Source organism: Myotis yumanensis, unplaced genomic scaffold, assembly GCF_028538775.1.
Source record: "Myotis yumanensis isolate MYYU_CA2020_CCGP unplaced genomic scaffold, mMyoYum1.0.hap1 SCAF_3, whole genome shotgun sequence".
In the NCBI taxonomy this organism is placed as follows: Eukaryota; Metazoa; Chordata; class Mammalia; order Chiroptera; family Vespertilionidae; genus Myotis; species Myotis yumanensis.
Genome location: NW_027223754.1, coordinates 161,315,164 through 161,328,948, shown reverse-complemented (window position 1 = coordinate 161,328,948; position 13,785 = coordinate 161,315,164). Strand labels below are relative to the sequence as shown.

The 13,785-nt window shown below is 49.0% G+C and overlaps 1 protein-coding gene across 2 annotated transcripts; it reads right to left on the bottom strand.

Moving 5' to 3' along the window:
• Positions 1–3,648: 3,648 nt before the first annotated feature.
• SMUG1 (single-strand-selective monofunctional uracil-DNA glycosylase 1) lies at positions 3,649–11,813 on the bottom strand. 2 transcript variants are annotated; one of them, XM_070410090.1, is made up of 3 exons: positions 9,968–10,251; positions 7,298–7,599; positions 3,649–6,281 (listed from the first exon to the last, which is right to left on the bottom strand). In XM_070410090.1, exons 2-3 carry the CDS (start codon positions 7,586–7,588, stop codon positions 5,754–5,756), a joined length of 819 nt encoding a protein of 272 aa, XP_070266191.1. In that variant the 5' UTR covers positions 7,589–7,599; positions 9,968–10,251; the 3' UTR covers positions 3,649–5,753. The 2 variants fall into 2 exon arrangements, with proteins under 2 accessions (XP_070266191.1, XP_070266190.1); XM_070410089.1 differs by lacking the exon at positions 9,968–10,251 and adding an exon at positions 11,717–11,813 and having other exon boundaries at positions 4,890–6,281.
• Between the last annotated feature and the right edge of the window lie 1,972 nt (positions 11,814–13,785).

The window sequence follows — 13,785 nt, the reverse complement described above, 5'->3', positions numbered from 1 at the left end:
GGAAATTGCTGGCCTGAAATGATAAGGGTCAAGCTGCTTCAATTAACGAAAATGGAAATGGCAACCCGACTTGGCACAGGCGATACCGTGCAGGACTGTTCTGGGCTCTCAGCCACCCCCTCTGCTAGCTGGGCTTAGAGACTGACATCAGGCTGAGCCTTGAGTGGATGCAGGGGCAGAAGAATGGGTAAAAAGATATGCAGGAGAATTGTGCTGCAGTTGTTTTGTTTGCTTTTTGTTGTTGTTGACAGAATGTGGGTCAAAACAAGGAGGGAGAGGAGGTTTCCCCAAATACATTATAATTCAACCTTGACTGGTAAGCTTCGGCTGGCGGTAAGGCTTCTGGAGAAGAAAGCAATTCAGCTTCTCCCAAAGCAATTTACTTCTGCATCACCTGATGGTCGTAGCTGGGAAGTTTATCCATGTGTCTAACCTCAATGTCTCGTGCTTCAATTGAAATTATTTCCTTTTGGGGGCATTAGGAAAAAATAGAAAAAAGCTGGCCTACATCCTCCTAAACAGGAATATTTGAAGAGTCGAGATTTAGTCTGTGCTGGGCCACAATCTCTAGTCCCTCCCTCCATTCCATTTATTTTCTCTACCCAGCTATGTCCAGGCTGAGTTTCTGGTCTTTTTTGGCTCCAACAATTGGACACCCCCTGACAGAACCTGCTGCAGTTTTCCATCACAGAGGTTCACAGAACAAGAGATCAAAGAGAGAGCCCCACTTCCTGTCTCCCATAGAGCCACGCCCAACCCTTAGTTCCTGCCGTTTCCTGGCTCTGGAGCTCCTCCCTTCATCCTGTTTTCTATCTCCTTGCAGTCAGGGCTGAGAAATTCTTCGGGAGAGATGACACAGTGGCCCCCTTTTTGAAGAGCCACTCCATGAAAGTAGCAAGATTAAGCAAGTGATGAGAGAAGAACTCTCCAATCACCGCCCTGGCTCACAGGCACACATACCTCCTACCCACATTCTGAGGACTAATCACTTCCTCAGTCAGTGCGCCCAGAGCACTGTTTAGAACTTGTTCACAACACATTTTCCACTTGATTTATACTATAATTATATGCCTGTAACTCCCAACACCAGACAGTGAGCAACGTGAGGGCAAAGAACCACCTAATTCACCTCTGTCACTATCCACAGTGCCTAGTGTGGGGAACGACACAGAGCGGACATCAGTAAGTGTTTTTGAATTGAGAAAGGAAAATGAAGGGCCACACAGTAGTCAAAATCAAAACTCAATCTTTCTTTAAGCCATCCTGTTTCAGTCGGGGAAACAAGAGGAGAAAGTGTCTTTCTTCCCAAACATACTCCATCCCTCAGAGTCTCAGTGCCACTCCTGCCTCTAACACGGTGTGTGTGTGTGTGTGTGTGTGTGTGTGTGTGTGTGTGTGTTTTGGGGTAAGACTTTTTAAGCCTCTATCACTCCTTTGAACCAGAATTTGAATCGTCATCACTGAAAAAAGCAACAACCCTGGGGACCCTCATGTTATTGCCTGGGCACCTGGGGGAGGTCTCCAAAACAAGATTCATGCATTATTTGCAACTGTGTCCTGAACACCTATTTTGTGCCAGGTGTGGGGTTGCATACTGGCAAAAGGAAGGTAAGACACTCACTTCTTGCCTTCAAGGCACTAGTGCCATCCCGCCTTAATCTTGGCTGCCTATGCAGAGTACAAAGGGAAGAGATACCTGGCTGCACTTCAGACCTCCCAAATCAAAATCTCTTAAATGGAGCTGAGACACTTTTTTCTAAAACCTCCACAGGTGAATTGATCCACGGGCAGGGTTGTAAGCCACTGATCTCTAGATCAGTGCTGTCCAATAGAACTTTCTGCAACGATGGACTGTTCCCTATCTGTGCCGTCCAATCAGTAGCCATTGGCCACATGTGGCTATTGAGTACTTGAAACTAGTGACTAAGGAATTGAACTTTTTATTTTACTTATTTTAATTAATTTAAATTTAAACAGCCACCCGTGGCTAGTGCCTATTATACAGGACTGTAAAAATCTACATCAGTGTTCCCCACCTTGGCTACACATTAGAATCACTTGGGAATCTTTTTAAAATCCTGATTTCTGGGCCTCATCCTCCGGGAATTCTGTTTCTTTGTTTCTAATGTTGTGACCTCTTCCCATAACAAAGAAACAGAATTTCCGGAGGATGAGACCCAGAAATCAGGATTTTAAAAAGATTCCCAGGTGATTCTAATGTGCAGCCAAGGTTGAGAACCACTGCTCTAGGTGATCCAAAATCACTTCAATTTGCTTGGAAGATACTTTTGTAGCAGGTGAAGTGTCCATTCCCTTTGGCTCGGGAGAAGACAATGAACTTCCCTTCCCTAGGGACACTTATTTATACTGAAACACTGCTCTAGATGAATTGGGGGGAGGGGCCAGTCTGGTGGGTTAAGTCCAATCAGCTAGCTAAGCTACCTCACCAGCCTCAACATCACCACCTCTCCCCGACCCCCACCCCTGGCCTGGAGAAAAGCACGCCTGAGTACCCCCTTTTGTTAGAGGTTGATATTGGTGGGGGACATAAAAAGCAGTGACCTGACTTTAGGTACCTATTATGGACTGAATTGTGTTCCCCAAGTGTTGAAGCCCTAACCCCCAATGGGACTGTATTTGGAGGTAGGGCCTTTAAAAAGGTTATTAAGGTTAAATGAGGTCAGAAGGTGGGATGAATAGGACAGGTGTCCCTATAAGAAGAGAGTTACCAGAGAGGTGCACACACAGAGAACAGGCCATGGGAGGACACAGGGAGAAGACGGCCATCCGCAAGCCCAGGATAGGGGCCGCAGAAGCCAAACCTGCAGACATCTGCATTTTGGACTTTCCAGCCTCCAGAACTTGAGCAAATACGTTTCTGTTGTTGAAGCCACCCAGCCTGTTTTGTTATGGCGGCAGACTAACACAGTGCGCTTGGGAAAGGGCAGTGCCAGGATCCTAATTAACCTTTCCCTGACAAGATGCACCCCAAGAATAGTGACTCTACCATCTGTGGGTTTCCACTTATTGTTGGGTGTTTTCTTGTGCATCCTACTCCCCCAACTGTACTTTAAAGTCTCTAAAATTAGACTAGGATTCAAGACCCTTCACACCAGGTAAACTGTCCCCAACTTCCCTCTCGTTTTTCCTCCCAACTGGGTCAAGTCAATGCTAATCTATTTGCCCCTTGAACATAACAACACTCTTCTCTAAGCTCTCCAAAATGTTCCCATTCTCTAAGGCCACTGGAAATGCCACCTCTTTCAGAAAACTTTCCCTGACTGCCTCAGCTAAATGCCTAAGGGAACAACGGCTTCCATCACTGCGAAGTTCTCCACAGTGCCTACGCCAGTGCTCTGCAACATGGGCAATGACTACTTACACTACAGCATAAGAGCAGAGAGAGGGAAAGACGGCTAAGGCATGTGGGGGTGCAAAACTGAACCCAATTCTGATGCTAACTACCCGGAGTTAGCCCATGTCCAACGTTTAAGGGCAAAGTCCCAAATAAGACTGCCCTCATTTCAGATGCCAGCTGCAAGTTCGAGGGCCCCCAGGCCACCTATACTTCTGGCTATAAATTCAGGGGTCCCCTTGACACCCTAAGGTTTAATAATTTGCTAGAATAACTCACAGAACTCAGTAAAGCACTTTACCTACAATTACAGTTTATTATAAAGGATACCAATTACGACCAGCCAAATGAACAAACATATAAGGCAAGATCTGGGATGATCCAAAAAACAGCTTCCATGCCCTCTCCCCACAGAATCATGACACATCACCTTCCCAACATATCCATGTGTCCACCAACCAGGAAGCTCTCCAAAGCCTTGTGTCCAGAGTTTTTATTAGGGTTTCACTATGTAGCCATAACTTATTGAAATCATTGCCCTGGCCAGTTTTGCTCAGTGGATAGAGCCTCAGCCTGTGGACTGAAGGGTCCCAGGTTCAATTCCGGTCAAGGGTACATGCCCGGGTTGTGGACTCCATCCCCAGTGGGGGGTAGGGGTGGGCGTGCAGGAGGCAGCCAATCAATGATTCTCTCTCATCATTGATGTTTCTCTCTCTCTCTCCCTCTCCCTTCCTCTCTGAAATCAATAAAAATATTTAAGAAATCATTTTGTGTTTATATTTTTTTTATAAAAGCATTTTGGATACAGAAAAAAAAAATCATTGGCCACATGGTTGAACTCAATCTCTAGCCCCCTCTCCTCCATGGAGGCTGATATCACCTGACTCAAAGCCCCAACCCTCTAATCACATGGTTGGTCTTTCTAGCATGGTCACCCTCATCCTGAGTCAAACTTCATCATAAACTCAGGTGTGGTCTGAGGGATCCACCATGAATAACAGGAATTCCTATCACTTGGGAAAGTCCAAGGATTTAGAGGCTCCTTCTAAAGAACCAAGGACAAAGACCAGTAAAATTCTTTATTATACAATTGGGGTGTAGAGAACAGGGGAGACTCAGACACTTATACTAAAAGCCTTAATTTTGAAAGCTGGAGATGACTTGTCCCAGAAGAGCCCATGTGCTCCTCATTAAGGTGGTCTCAGGACCTTCTCTGCTCCCAGCTTGATTCACTTTCCCAACCCTTGCCAAATGGGCACACCAGCCAGCCATGCAACAGACATAAGAAATGAGTTAGCTTGGAGACACCAGGCTCCCATCCACCCACCACCTGCTCCCCAGAGCGCCCGGAGCAGAAGACAAGCCACTGGACAGGCCCCTAGCAGAGACCTGCTGCTTTGGTAAGGTAACTGAAAATGTTTACATCACCCGCCAGCTACCCTTTGCCAACAGTGAAGAGGTAGGAGGGAAAATATAAACTACCACTTTCCACCCCTGTCATGTTCCCAGGACAGGGAAAAAGCACCAACACAAAAATATTTAGGAGCTTTTAATGCTTAGACTGAAAAATCACAGGCTGGGTTTTTCATAAAGTCATTGGTCCATCTCTGGCAGGGCAAGTCTGCCCTCACCCAGGCCACAGGTGGAGGCTGAGACTTCTCCCCAAGGCCTTCAAGTGGAGGGGCTTCCCTTGTAGTGCAGTGACTCCCCAACCGGAGACAAGAAAAAAAGAGGTGTAATGAGCATCTATGTGCCAGGTACCACACAAGGCACTTTAAGTGTTATCTCAGTTAATCCCCACACCAACCCCATGAGGTAGGGGTCCCCACGCTACAGATGAGGACCCCAAGGCTTGAAGAGGTTAATCAACATGCCCAAAGTCAAGTTCACAAGTCTCAACAGGTCTTCGAGCCTTCCCCACTCTGCCACACGGAATTCTTCCTCTCTCTGATCCAGCCTCAGTCTTCCGTAAGTTCATTCTTAATACCCATGCCCCAGGCTTTGTCCCGGTCCCTGTGAGGAGAGGGGTCAGCTGAAGGACACTCCTCTATGAGAATGGGTGTGCATCCTGGCAGGATCTTTTCTCTGAGATAGCAAATAAGACCTTGGAGGTCACTCAGTTGAACAGAGGCTCTCAAGGAAACAGTGAAGTAAGCAGTTTGCAGGTGTTGCCTCTCTGTGGAGTTAGGTTCCAAAAAGGCAATGCTCAAAGGAAGGGGAAGAAGGCAGGAATCAGGAGAGCAAGCCGGAATAGTGTCAAAACTGCCGTGGCAGGTCCCAGCAACCAGACGGCCGAGGAGGATCTTCCTGCTCCAGTCCAGGAGGCGTGTAGTCATCTGCTCGCCCAAGAAGGACCTGGGGGCCTTGAATGTGTCCCTCTGCCAGGCCCCAGGGGCGCTCATTTTGTTAGCAGCGGCAGTAGCCCCAGCTCATTCAGTCTCTCCTTGGCCACTGGCTCCCAGCCCTTGTTAGCCTGTGGGCTCCGAGGGGAGGGGTGCAGGAGCCCCTCCACCTGGACCTCGGGCATCAGGCCAGCCAGAGCCCGCCGTGCCCGCTGCTCCGCCAGCCGCCCCACACCCACTACCAGCCGCACCCCCAGCAGCTGCACCTGCCGGCTGAGGGCCGCGTCACAGAGCCCAAGAAGCTGTTCTCGCTGCTTGGCAGGCAAATCGGCGGGGGTGAGGTTGCGCCCACTGGGAGCCAGGAAGAGCAGAGGACACAGATTGTGGACAAAACAGTGGCGGAAGAAAACCTCGGGCTGTCCACAGAGGTTCCGGAAAAAGCCCCAGAACCGGGCACCACTCACCTCTGACTGTGGGCACTCCAGCCCCAGCACTGGTCGCTTAGGGTGTTCTTGGGGAGGGGTCAACACAGAGCCCCCAATTCCCAACCAGTCCCGGACTACGCTCACTTCCCCAAAGGGTACCTGCGGAGGAGAGAGATGTGACGGTTCCAACAGGAGAACTGACACCCGTTCTCTGGACCAACTGACCCCTTTTCACTCTCCATGAGGATCTAGCCTGAACACCTCCCCCCACTCACCCAAAGGCCTGAGACAAGGATTCCTGGTCCTGTGGTTTGATCTTGTCCCTCTTTCTCCAATTTTTCATTGTGGACTGTGGTCCAGAACTATTTGTTTGCCTCTACCCCCACTAGCCCTTGGGACCACGTACAGGGAGTTCACGGAGATACCGGGCCCTTCATAATGCCTGATGGGTAGTACTGAGGACGAATGGATGGTCTGAGACAGAAAGGCGGCCAGGGTTAGAGGAGGCACAAGGACAGGGCTGACCACTGCTCTCTGGGTGCCCTCTCAGCCCCAAGCCTCAGGCTGTCATTTCCATTGATCATCATTGACCACTTTTCATCCCCCAGTTGGGGTCAATAAAAGCGATTGAGCCTCCTGCCCTGAAGCCTCTTCCCCTCCCCCACCTGCCAAGCACCCCACCAAGGGGCAGTCACTCATCCCGGGGCCTGAGAGGTACTCAGGCAGGCCCTGAAGCCTGCTCTGGTCTGAACCTCTCCTCAGCTAAGAAACAGAGCCCAGGCTGCCTGAAGACGCTGCATCGATTCCATACCGACCCCTCAGCCAGTCTCTCCTGAGGGCCCAGTAGTCCTGGTCCCTCTCCTGATCCCAACCACATTCTAGGGAGAAGGTAGATCCGGTAAGGCAAGGATGGGGCTGGCGGAAGGAAGGGCTCTCAGAGGCAATTAGCGGACAGCTCACAGAGGAAACGGAACTACCATTAATGTCCTTGGTTAACGACAGGCAGTGAGGCCAGGAGAACGTCTGAGACCCACAGGAGCCAGTGTGCGTATTGGAAAGGGATGGGAGCCCCGCACGGCCACAGCCGCACACATTCTCCTCCTCCACAGCACATGCAGCCAAGCATCCCCCCTGAGCTTCCCACTCCACCCACCAGGGACAGCCAAGCCCTTTACCCCAGTCTGGGCCATGCCAAAGGGTCCCGGGTTCATGCCCAGGAAGAGCACTTGCTTGGGGCCCTGGCAGTAGCGGGTCACGTAGCTGCGATGTGGCTCCCACGCATATTCCACAGGATTGTAGATAATGCCCACGGGCTCAGAAAACTGCAACTGGCTCAGCTCAGCATTGAGCCGAAGTTCCTCCTCCAGGAAGCCTTCAGCCAAGCTTCGAGGGCAGAGCTGGGGCTCCACCAGGGTACCTGTAGGCTCATGAAGGGGCCCCGGTGGGAAAGCCTGGGGCACAGCCATGTCAGCGTCACCTGGAAAAGAGATGGACAGAGGCCCCTCAGCCGTAGAGTAGGAGGGATCCAGACCGGCCAGGGCTCCACTACCATTTCCTGGACTCGGAAGATGACTATATCAGTCATCCCCCAACCTCCAGGCAGGACTAAGCTCATCTCAGTTCTTGATAATGAAAGGACCTCTTCCCTTCCCCTTCACTCATCACCTGGAGTGAATAACCCATCCCCTACTCCAAGCCTCCTTTCCATCAGGCTAGGTCTTGAGTCTGTTCCTAGGCCAGTGATGGCGAACCTTTTGAGCTTGATGTGTCAGCATTTTGAAAAACTCTAACTTAACTCTGGTGCTGTGTCACATATAGAAATTTTTTGATATTTGCAACCATAGTAAAACAAAGACTTATGTTTTTTATATTTATTTTATATATTTAAATGCCATTTAACGAAGAAAAATCAACCCAAAAAGAGTTCACGTGTCACCTCTGACACCCGTGTCATAGGTTCGCCATCACTGTCCTAGACCATGGTAAGCTATGGTAAGTTTCCAATAAATGTCTACTGGTGGCAAATTTTCAGCACCTTCAATGTCCCCCTTAACAAAACAAGCCCAGCCAGGATGAGCCGTGTCCTGGGAACCAATGTGCTGAAGAATGAGATGCAGGTGCAAAGCCATAGCTCAGAGACTAATTACTAAGGGCCAATTACAATAGCTTCCAGGTGGTAAGCAAGTGCTCCGTGCCAGATACACCCCATGGATACTCGTAACAACCCCAGGAGATGGGTATTATTGCTCCCATGTTACAGGTGAGAAGACTGAGGCTTAGCAAGATCAAGCAACTTGCCCAGGGTTATGCAGTTAGCAAGTCATGAACCTGGGATTTGAACCCAAACTATCTGACTCAAGAATGAGCCCTGAATCACCCAAACCATCTTGCCTTAGATCAGTGGTTCTCAACCTTGGCTGCACATTAGAATCACCTGGGAATCTTTTTAAAATCCTGATTTCTGGGCCTCATCCTCCGGAAATTCTCTTTCTTTGTTACGGGGTGGGGCCCAGCAGAATTTCCGGAGGATGAGGCCCAGCAATCAGGATTTAAAAAAGATTCCCAGGTGATTCTAATGTGCAGCCAAGGTTGAGAACCACTGCCTTAGATGATTCACTCAGCCACCCCTGCTAATTCTACAACCTCCCCAGCCCAGTCCAGCTTCTTGCCCACATTCAAGAATCCTCAGTGGTAAGTGGGATGACTACCAGACTCTCTTACGAGCAAAGTAACCAGAGCCAGTCTCTGGTTTCCTCATCCAAATACTAAAAATAATAACATTCACTTAATAATATTGATATAAGAGTGATTTCATTTATATGTGTGATCTAAAAGGCAAAATAAACGAAGAAGAACAGAAACAGACTCATAGACACAGAGAACATTTTGATGGTTGCCAGATGAGAGAAGTGTTGGAGGAATGGGTGAAAAAGATGAAGGGATTACATACAAATTGGTAGTCACGGTGATGTAAAGCACATGATAGGGAATATAGTCAATAGTATTGTAACAACTGTATGGTGTCAGATGGGTACTAGATTTATCGGGATGATCACTTCATAAGCTGTATAAATGTCTAAACACTGGGGTGTACATCTGAAAATATAATATTGTATGTAAACTGTATTTGAAAAATAAAGTTATTTTAAAATAATATTAATATGCCCAGCTGGTGTGGCTCAGTGGTTGAGTGTTGACCTACGAACCAGGAGGTCACAGTTCAATTCCTGGTCCAGGTTGCAGGCTCAACCTTCAGTGGGGGGCATGCAGAAGGGAGCTGATCAATGATTCTCTCTCATTTGTTTCTCTCTCTCACGCTCTCTGAAATCAATAAAAACATATTTTTTTAAAATCTTATATAATAAAAGCCTAATATGCTAAGTGTTCAACCGGTCATTCGACCATTCGACCATTCGACCGGTCACTATGACACGCACTGACCACCACTCTGACCACCAGGGGCAGACACTCCAAACGGTAGGTTAGCTTGCTGCTGGGGTCTTGCCTGGACTGGGAGAGATCTGGGCTGGGAGAGACAGGCCGGACACGCCCTGAAATGCTCCCACAGTCCCTCCCCAACCCCGATCGTGCACCAGTGGGGTCCCTTGGCCTGGCCTGCACCCTCTCGCAATCCAGGACCCCTCAAGGGATGTCAGAGAGCTGGTTTCGGTCCGATCCCTGCAGGCCAGGCCAAGGGACCCCACCGGTGCACAAATCCATGCACCAGGCCTCTTGTATAATATAAAAGAATGAGATGTTGCATGTAAAGGGGGAGGAAGGGAAAGTGGGAAAAGAAGAAGAGAGGGAAGAAGAAGGGAGAAAGCAGAGGGAGTATTCAAGCAAACCTTGTAATCTGGCACAAGGCCTGGGAATCTGTATTTTTGACAAGCTTCCCCAGGTGTTTCTGATGGTTGGTGAAGGCTGAGAACCATTGTGTCACCATGGTTAGTAGTTTCTTCATAAATTCATATACCTCCCTCTTCAATGTACTTGAGATCAGAGGCCAGTCACTGTTCAGTTTCCCTCCATTTCTGCAAGGTCTTAGCTCTTACTAAGTAGTCAACGAATACCTGCTCAGCTCTGTCCATCCCTATTTAAACTACCTCCTACCCAGGAGCCGTTCCTGATGGACTACATCCTGACTCGCTGAAGGCTCAGCTGCCCACTTGTACTCTGCCCCTTCCCAGGGCTTGCCAGGCTCTGGGGTGTTTCCATCAGGTCTGGACCTCCCATAGCGTAGACCATGGTTCTTTCTCCCTCTCAACCCCTTGCTCAGGTTAAGAGTAACCCAGATAGGAACTCAAGGTTGACACAACAGCTTGATCCATCAACCTGTTCTCTGACCCTAGCATGGAGGAAGAGAGGGGGAAAAATCAGGGGCCAAACTTAGGAACTCCTTCCCTCGTCTGATCTCAGAATTCTTTAACTGACCTATCCAGCTGGCTACCCAGGGCCAACTGGCCTCAGGCACATGCTGAGAAGGAAGCTGGGGAGGACTCCAATGCCTCAGAGGCTCTTGCTTTGCCTCTCCCCAGGTAGCACCAACATTAGTGGACTGGCTGGTCCAGATGTGGGATCTCTCTCGGCCGTAAGTGGGACCTACCTTTGATTTCAGAGACCTATGCTGGAGACAGCAAGGCTGGGGGTACACAAAGTGACAAGGGTTGTTTCAGTGTTCCAGGGTTTCAAAGCCTGATCTGATAGCAAGAGCCACAGAAAGGGTGTCATCTGACTCAAGTTCTAGTCCAGGTTTCAACTCTAAGAAGGTTCTCTCTAGAGAGTCACTTAACTCTATGAAATGAAAATGAGAAATTCCACCTAACCTACCACCAGTAGGTTTATTTTTTTCAATATGTAGGAGTCTTTTACATGATAGGTACTGTAACAGTCTGTTTCTTGGTGGGGAAGAAATCCCAAATGAAAAAAAAAAAAACGTAGGCCAGGCTCATAAACCACTGAGATGACAGATAAACAACTGTAATACACTGTTTGGAGCTTTAATGTCCCTAACAAAACACTGTAAGAGCCCAAAAGAGGAACTTGAAAGCACTATCTAAAGTCATCAAGGGCCAGAGACTTAAGACACATACTAGTAGATACTTTATAAATCAGTGTCGTGTCACATTAAGTGCAGAGGAAGTGGAGGGTGACCCAGCGGTAAGTCTGGACACCTAGGCTTTCTGACACTAGACCCAGAAAGTGAAGAGAGAATCGAAGACACTCTCCACTCCCCTGTCCCTATGGGCACCCCAGGAATCCACAGGGACAATCAGCAAACCCTTAAGACCAATAATTATAATAAAGATAACAGAGCACGCGCTCAAAAACACCACTTCATCCTTGCTCCTGGCTCCGAGGGGGCAGACGACTAAGGCTCCCTAAGAAACCTCCGCGTGCGCCCGACGAGAAAGCCTCGCCCCGCAGGCCTCCAGGCTTCCAAGGGCTGCGCGCTCTCTGCGCCGGGTCGAACCCTGAGCAGCGCGAGGGGCCCCAAAACGCAGACATCCCGACTCCTCGCCTGCAGCCAACCCGAAGCCGCGTGAACCCCGAGCCAGCCCCCGTCGCCCCTGGATTCTAGCCTCCAACTTCCTCACCTGGCCCAGCTGCCCATCCGGTTTCCGAGTCCTTTTCCCCGCCCCCGGGCGCGGAGGACAGTGGGAATCGTAGTCCGCTCTGCTTAGGAAAGGCGATTGGCGTAGTCGCGGCCACTTCCGCCGGAAATGCGCAAGTCCCCGGAAAGCGTGCTAAATTAGCGCTAAGCGATGCTGGGGGTTGTAGTTTATTCTTTACTTCAGGGCTAAATCAACAACATTTGAGAAGTGAGAGCAAGGCTTTTTACTACGGACCTCGAAGATCCTGGGTTCTAGCCCTAAAGGCATCAACCTTCCATAGCTCATCCACAACACTTTCCCCAAAGGGGTTAAGGATCAAGGATCTTCAACCATCCCCAACCTCTCAACCCACCTGAGGGTATTAACATGGTTAAAAACCAGTTCTAGCCCTCCTTTGCCCCAGGTGTAAGAGACCTCTCTCCTTTGCAGCCCTCCTAGGACTGTATGTAGAACATCCACGGAGGCACTTCTGTCATCTCCTAACAACTCAAGTATGAACTAGGAGGTCACAGTGTGATTCCCAGGCAGGGCACATACTTGATTTCAGAGAGGAATGGAGAGGGAGACAGAGATATAAACATCAATGATGAGCCCTGGCCGGTTTTGCTCAGTGGATAGAGCGTCAGCCTGTGGACTGAAGGGTCCCAGGCTCGATTCTGGTCAAGGGCACGTGCCCAGATTGCGGGCTTGATCCCCAATGTGGGGAGTGCAGGAGGCAGCTGATCGATGATTCTCTCTCATCATTGATATTTCTATCTCTCTCTTCCTCTCCCTTCCTCTCTGAAATCAATAAAAAGATATTTTTTTAAAAAACAAAAATCAATGATGAGAAAGAATCATTGATCGGTTGCCTCCTGCATGCCCCCTCCTGGGAATCAAGCCCATGATCTGGGCATGTGCCCTGCCTGGGAATCACACTGTGACCTCCTAGTTCATACATAGGTGGATGTTCAACCACTGAGTAACACGAGCCAGTCAGGGCAGCTAACAAGTCATAATAATGGCTTTAAGTCTCCATGGCTTTACCATTTGACTTCTCTCTCCCCTCTGCACTACTATTTGCCCAGCATTATAACCTCCCATCATTCCCAACCCTCCCCTTCAAATACTATGTCCAGGACACCACTCCTGACCCATCGCAATCCCTTGGCTGCATTCCTAATAGTCCATTCCTTCCCACCTCCCCAACCCAATACCAGTGTGCAAAGCTGTCCCACTCATAGTTTTGTTCTTGTCCTCTGTCTGGGTCTGTCTCTGTGTCATTAGACTGGAACCCCCTGAATCAGCGATCTTCTAGATTCCTCCCACCTCCATCCCTTGCACACATAAGCACAGCCATGACTGAGATCAGGAAGAAGCCAGGTCTCCCTGTAGGTAGTAAGGAAGGAAACCAATAAACCCAGAACAGGAAGAAGTGAGAAAACAAGGATGCTACCCTCTTCCCAAGCCTCCCCTGCTATCCTACTAATAGACAAAAAAAATGAATGGGTGCAGCAGGAGCTTCAGGGAACTATGAGCAGTGACACACTGATACCAAAGGTGAGAAACTACTCTCAACCTTGCAAGACTTTGGAAACTTAATTACTCATCCACCTGGCAAAGTCCATTACTTCCTGAGCTTTCATTTGTGTCAGAGTCTCTCCCTCTCTGTGTCTTGGCCTTTCTCTCCCCAAATAAATCTATCTCTATCTCTAGCCTCTTCTAATCTGTGTGTCTCTGTCTCTCTCTGTGTACATCTATTTCCCTGTATCTGCTTCATTTCTTTTCTCTGGAATGACTGAAATAAGAGTACCCCAAGCTTCCAGAACTGACACCTCCCGCAGGTTCCTCTATCTCTGTACATCTATGTACTTGTGTGTTTCTTAACAAAAATTAGTATGAAATGGGGAACAGTGTTTAAGAATTCTAGGAGCTTCACCATCCCTTAGACAACCTTCCTGCCCACCCCACCCCTCTGCCACTTGCTTGCCAAGCACTTCCGGTTTTTCATCATGGAAGCCCCTACACACTGCAAGTCAGACATTCCGACTTGAGTGAAGTGAGTGACAGAC

Coding starts and splice junctions, on each gene's coding strand:
- SMUG1 (XM_070410089.1), bottom strand. CDS start 7,588: ATGGCTGTGCCCCAGGCTTTCCCACCGGGGCCCCTTCATGAGCCTACA. Junction 6,282..7,297: donor TTGGCATGGCCCAGACTGGG/GTAAAGGGCTTG, acceptor TCTCCTCCGCAG/GTACCCTTTGGGGAAGTGAG.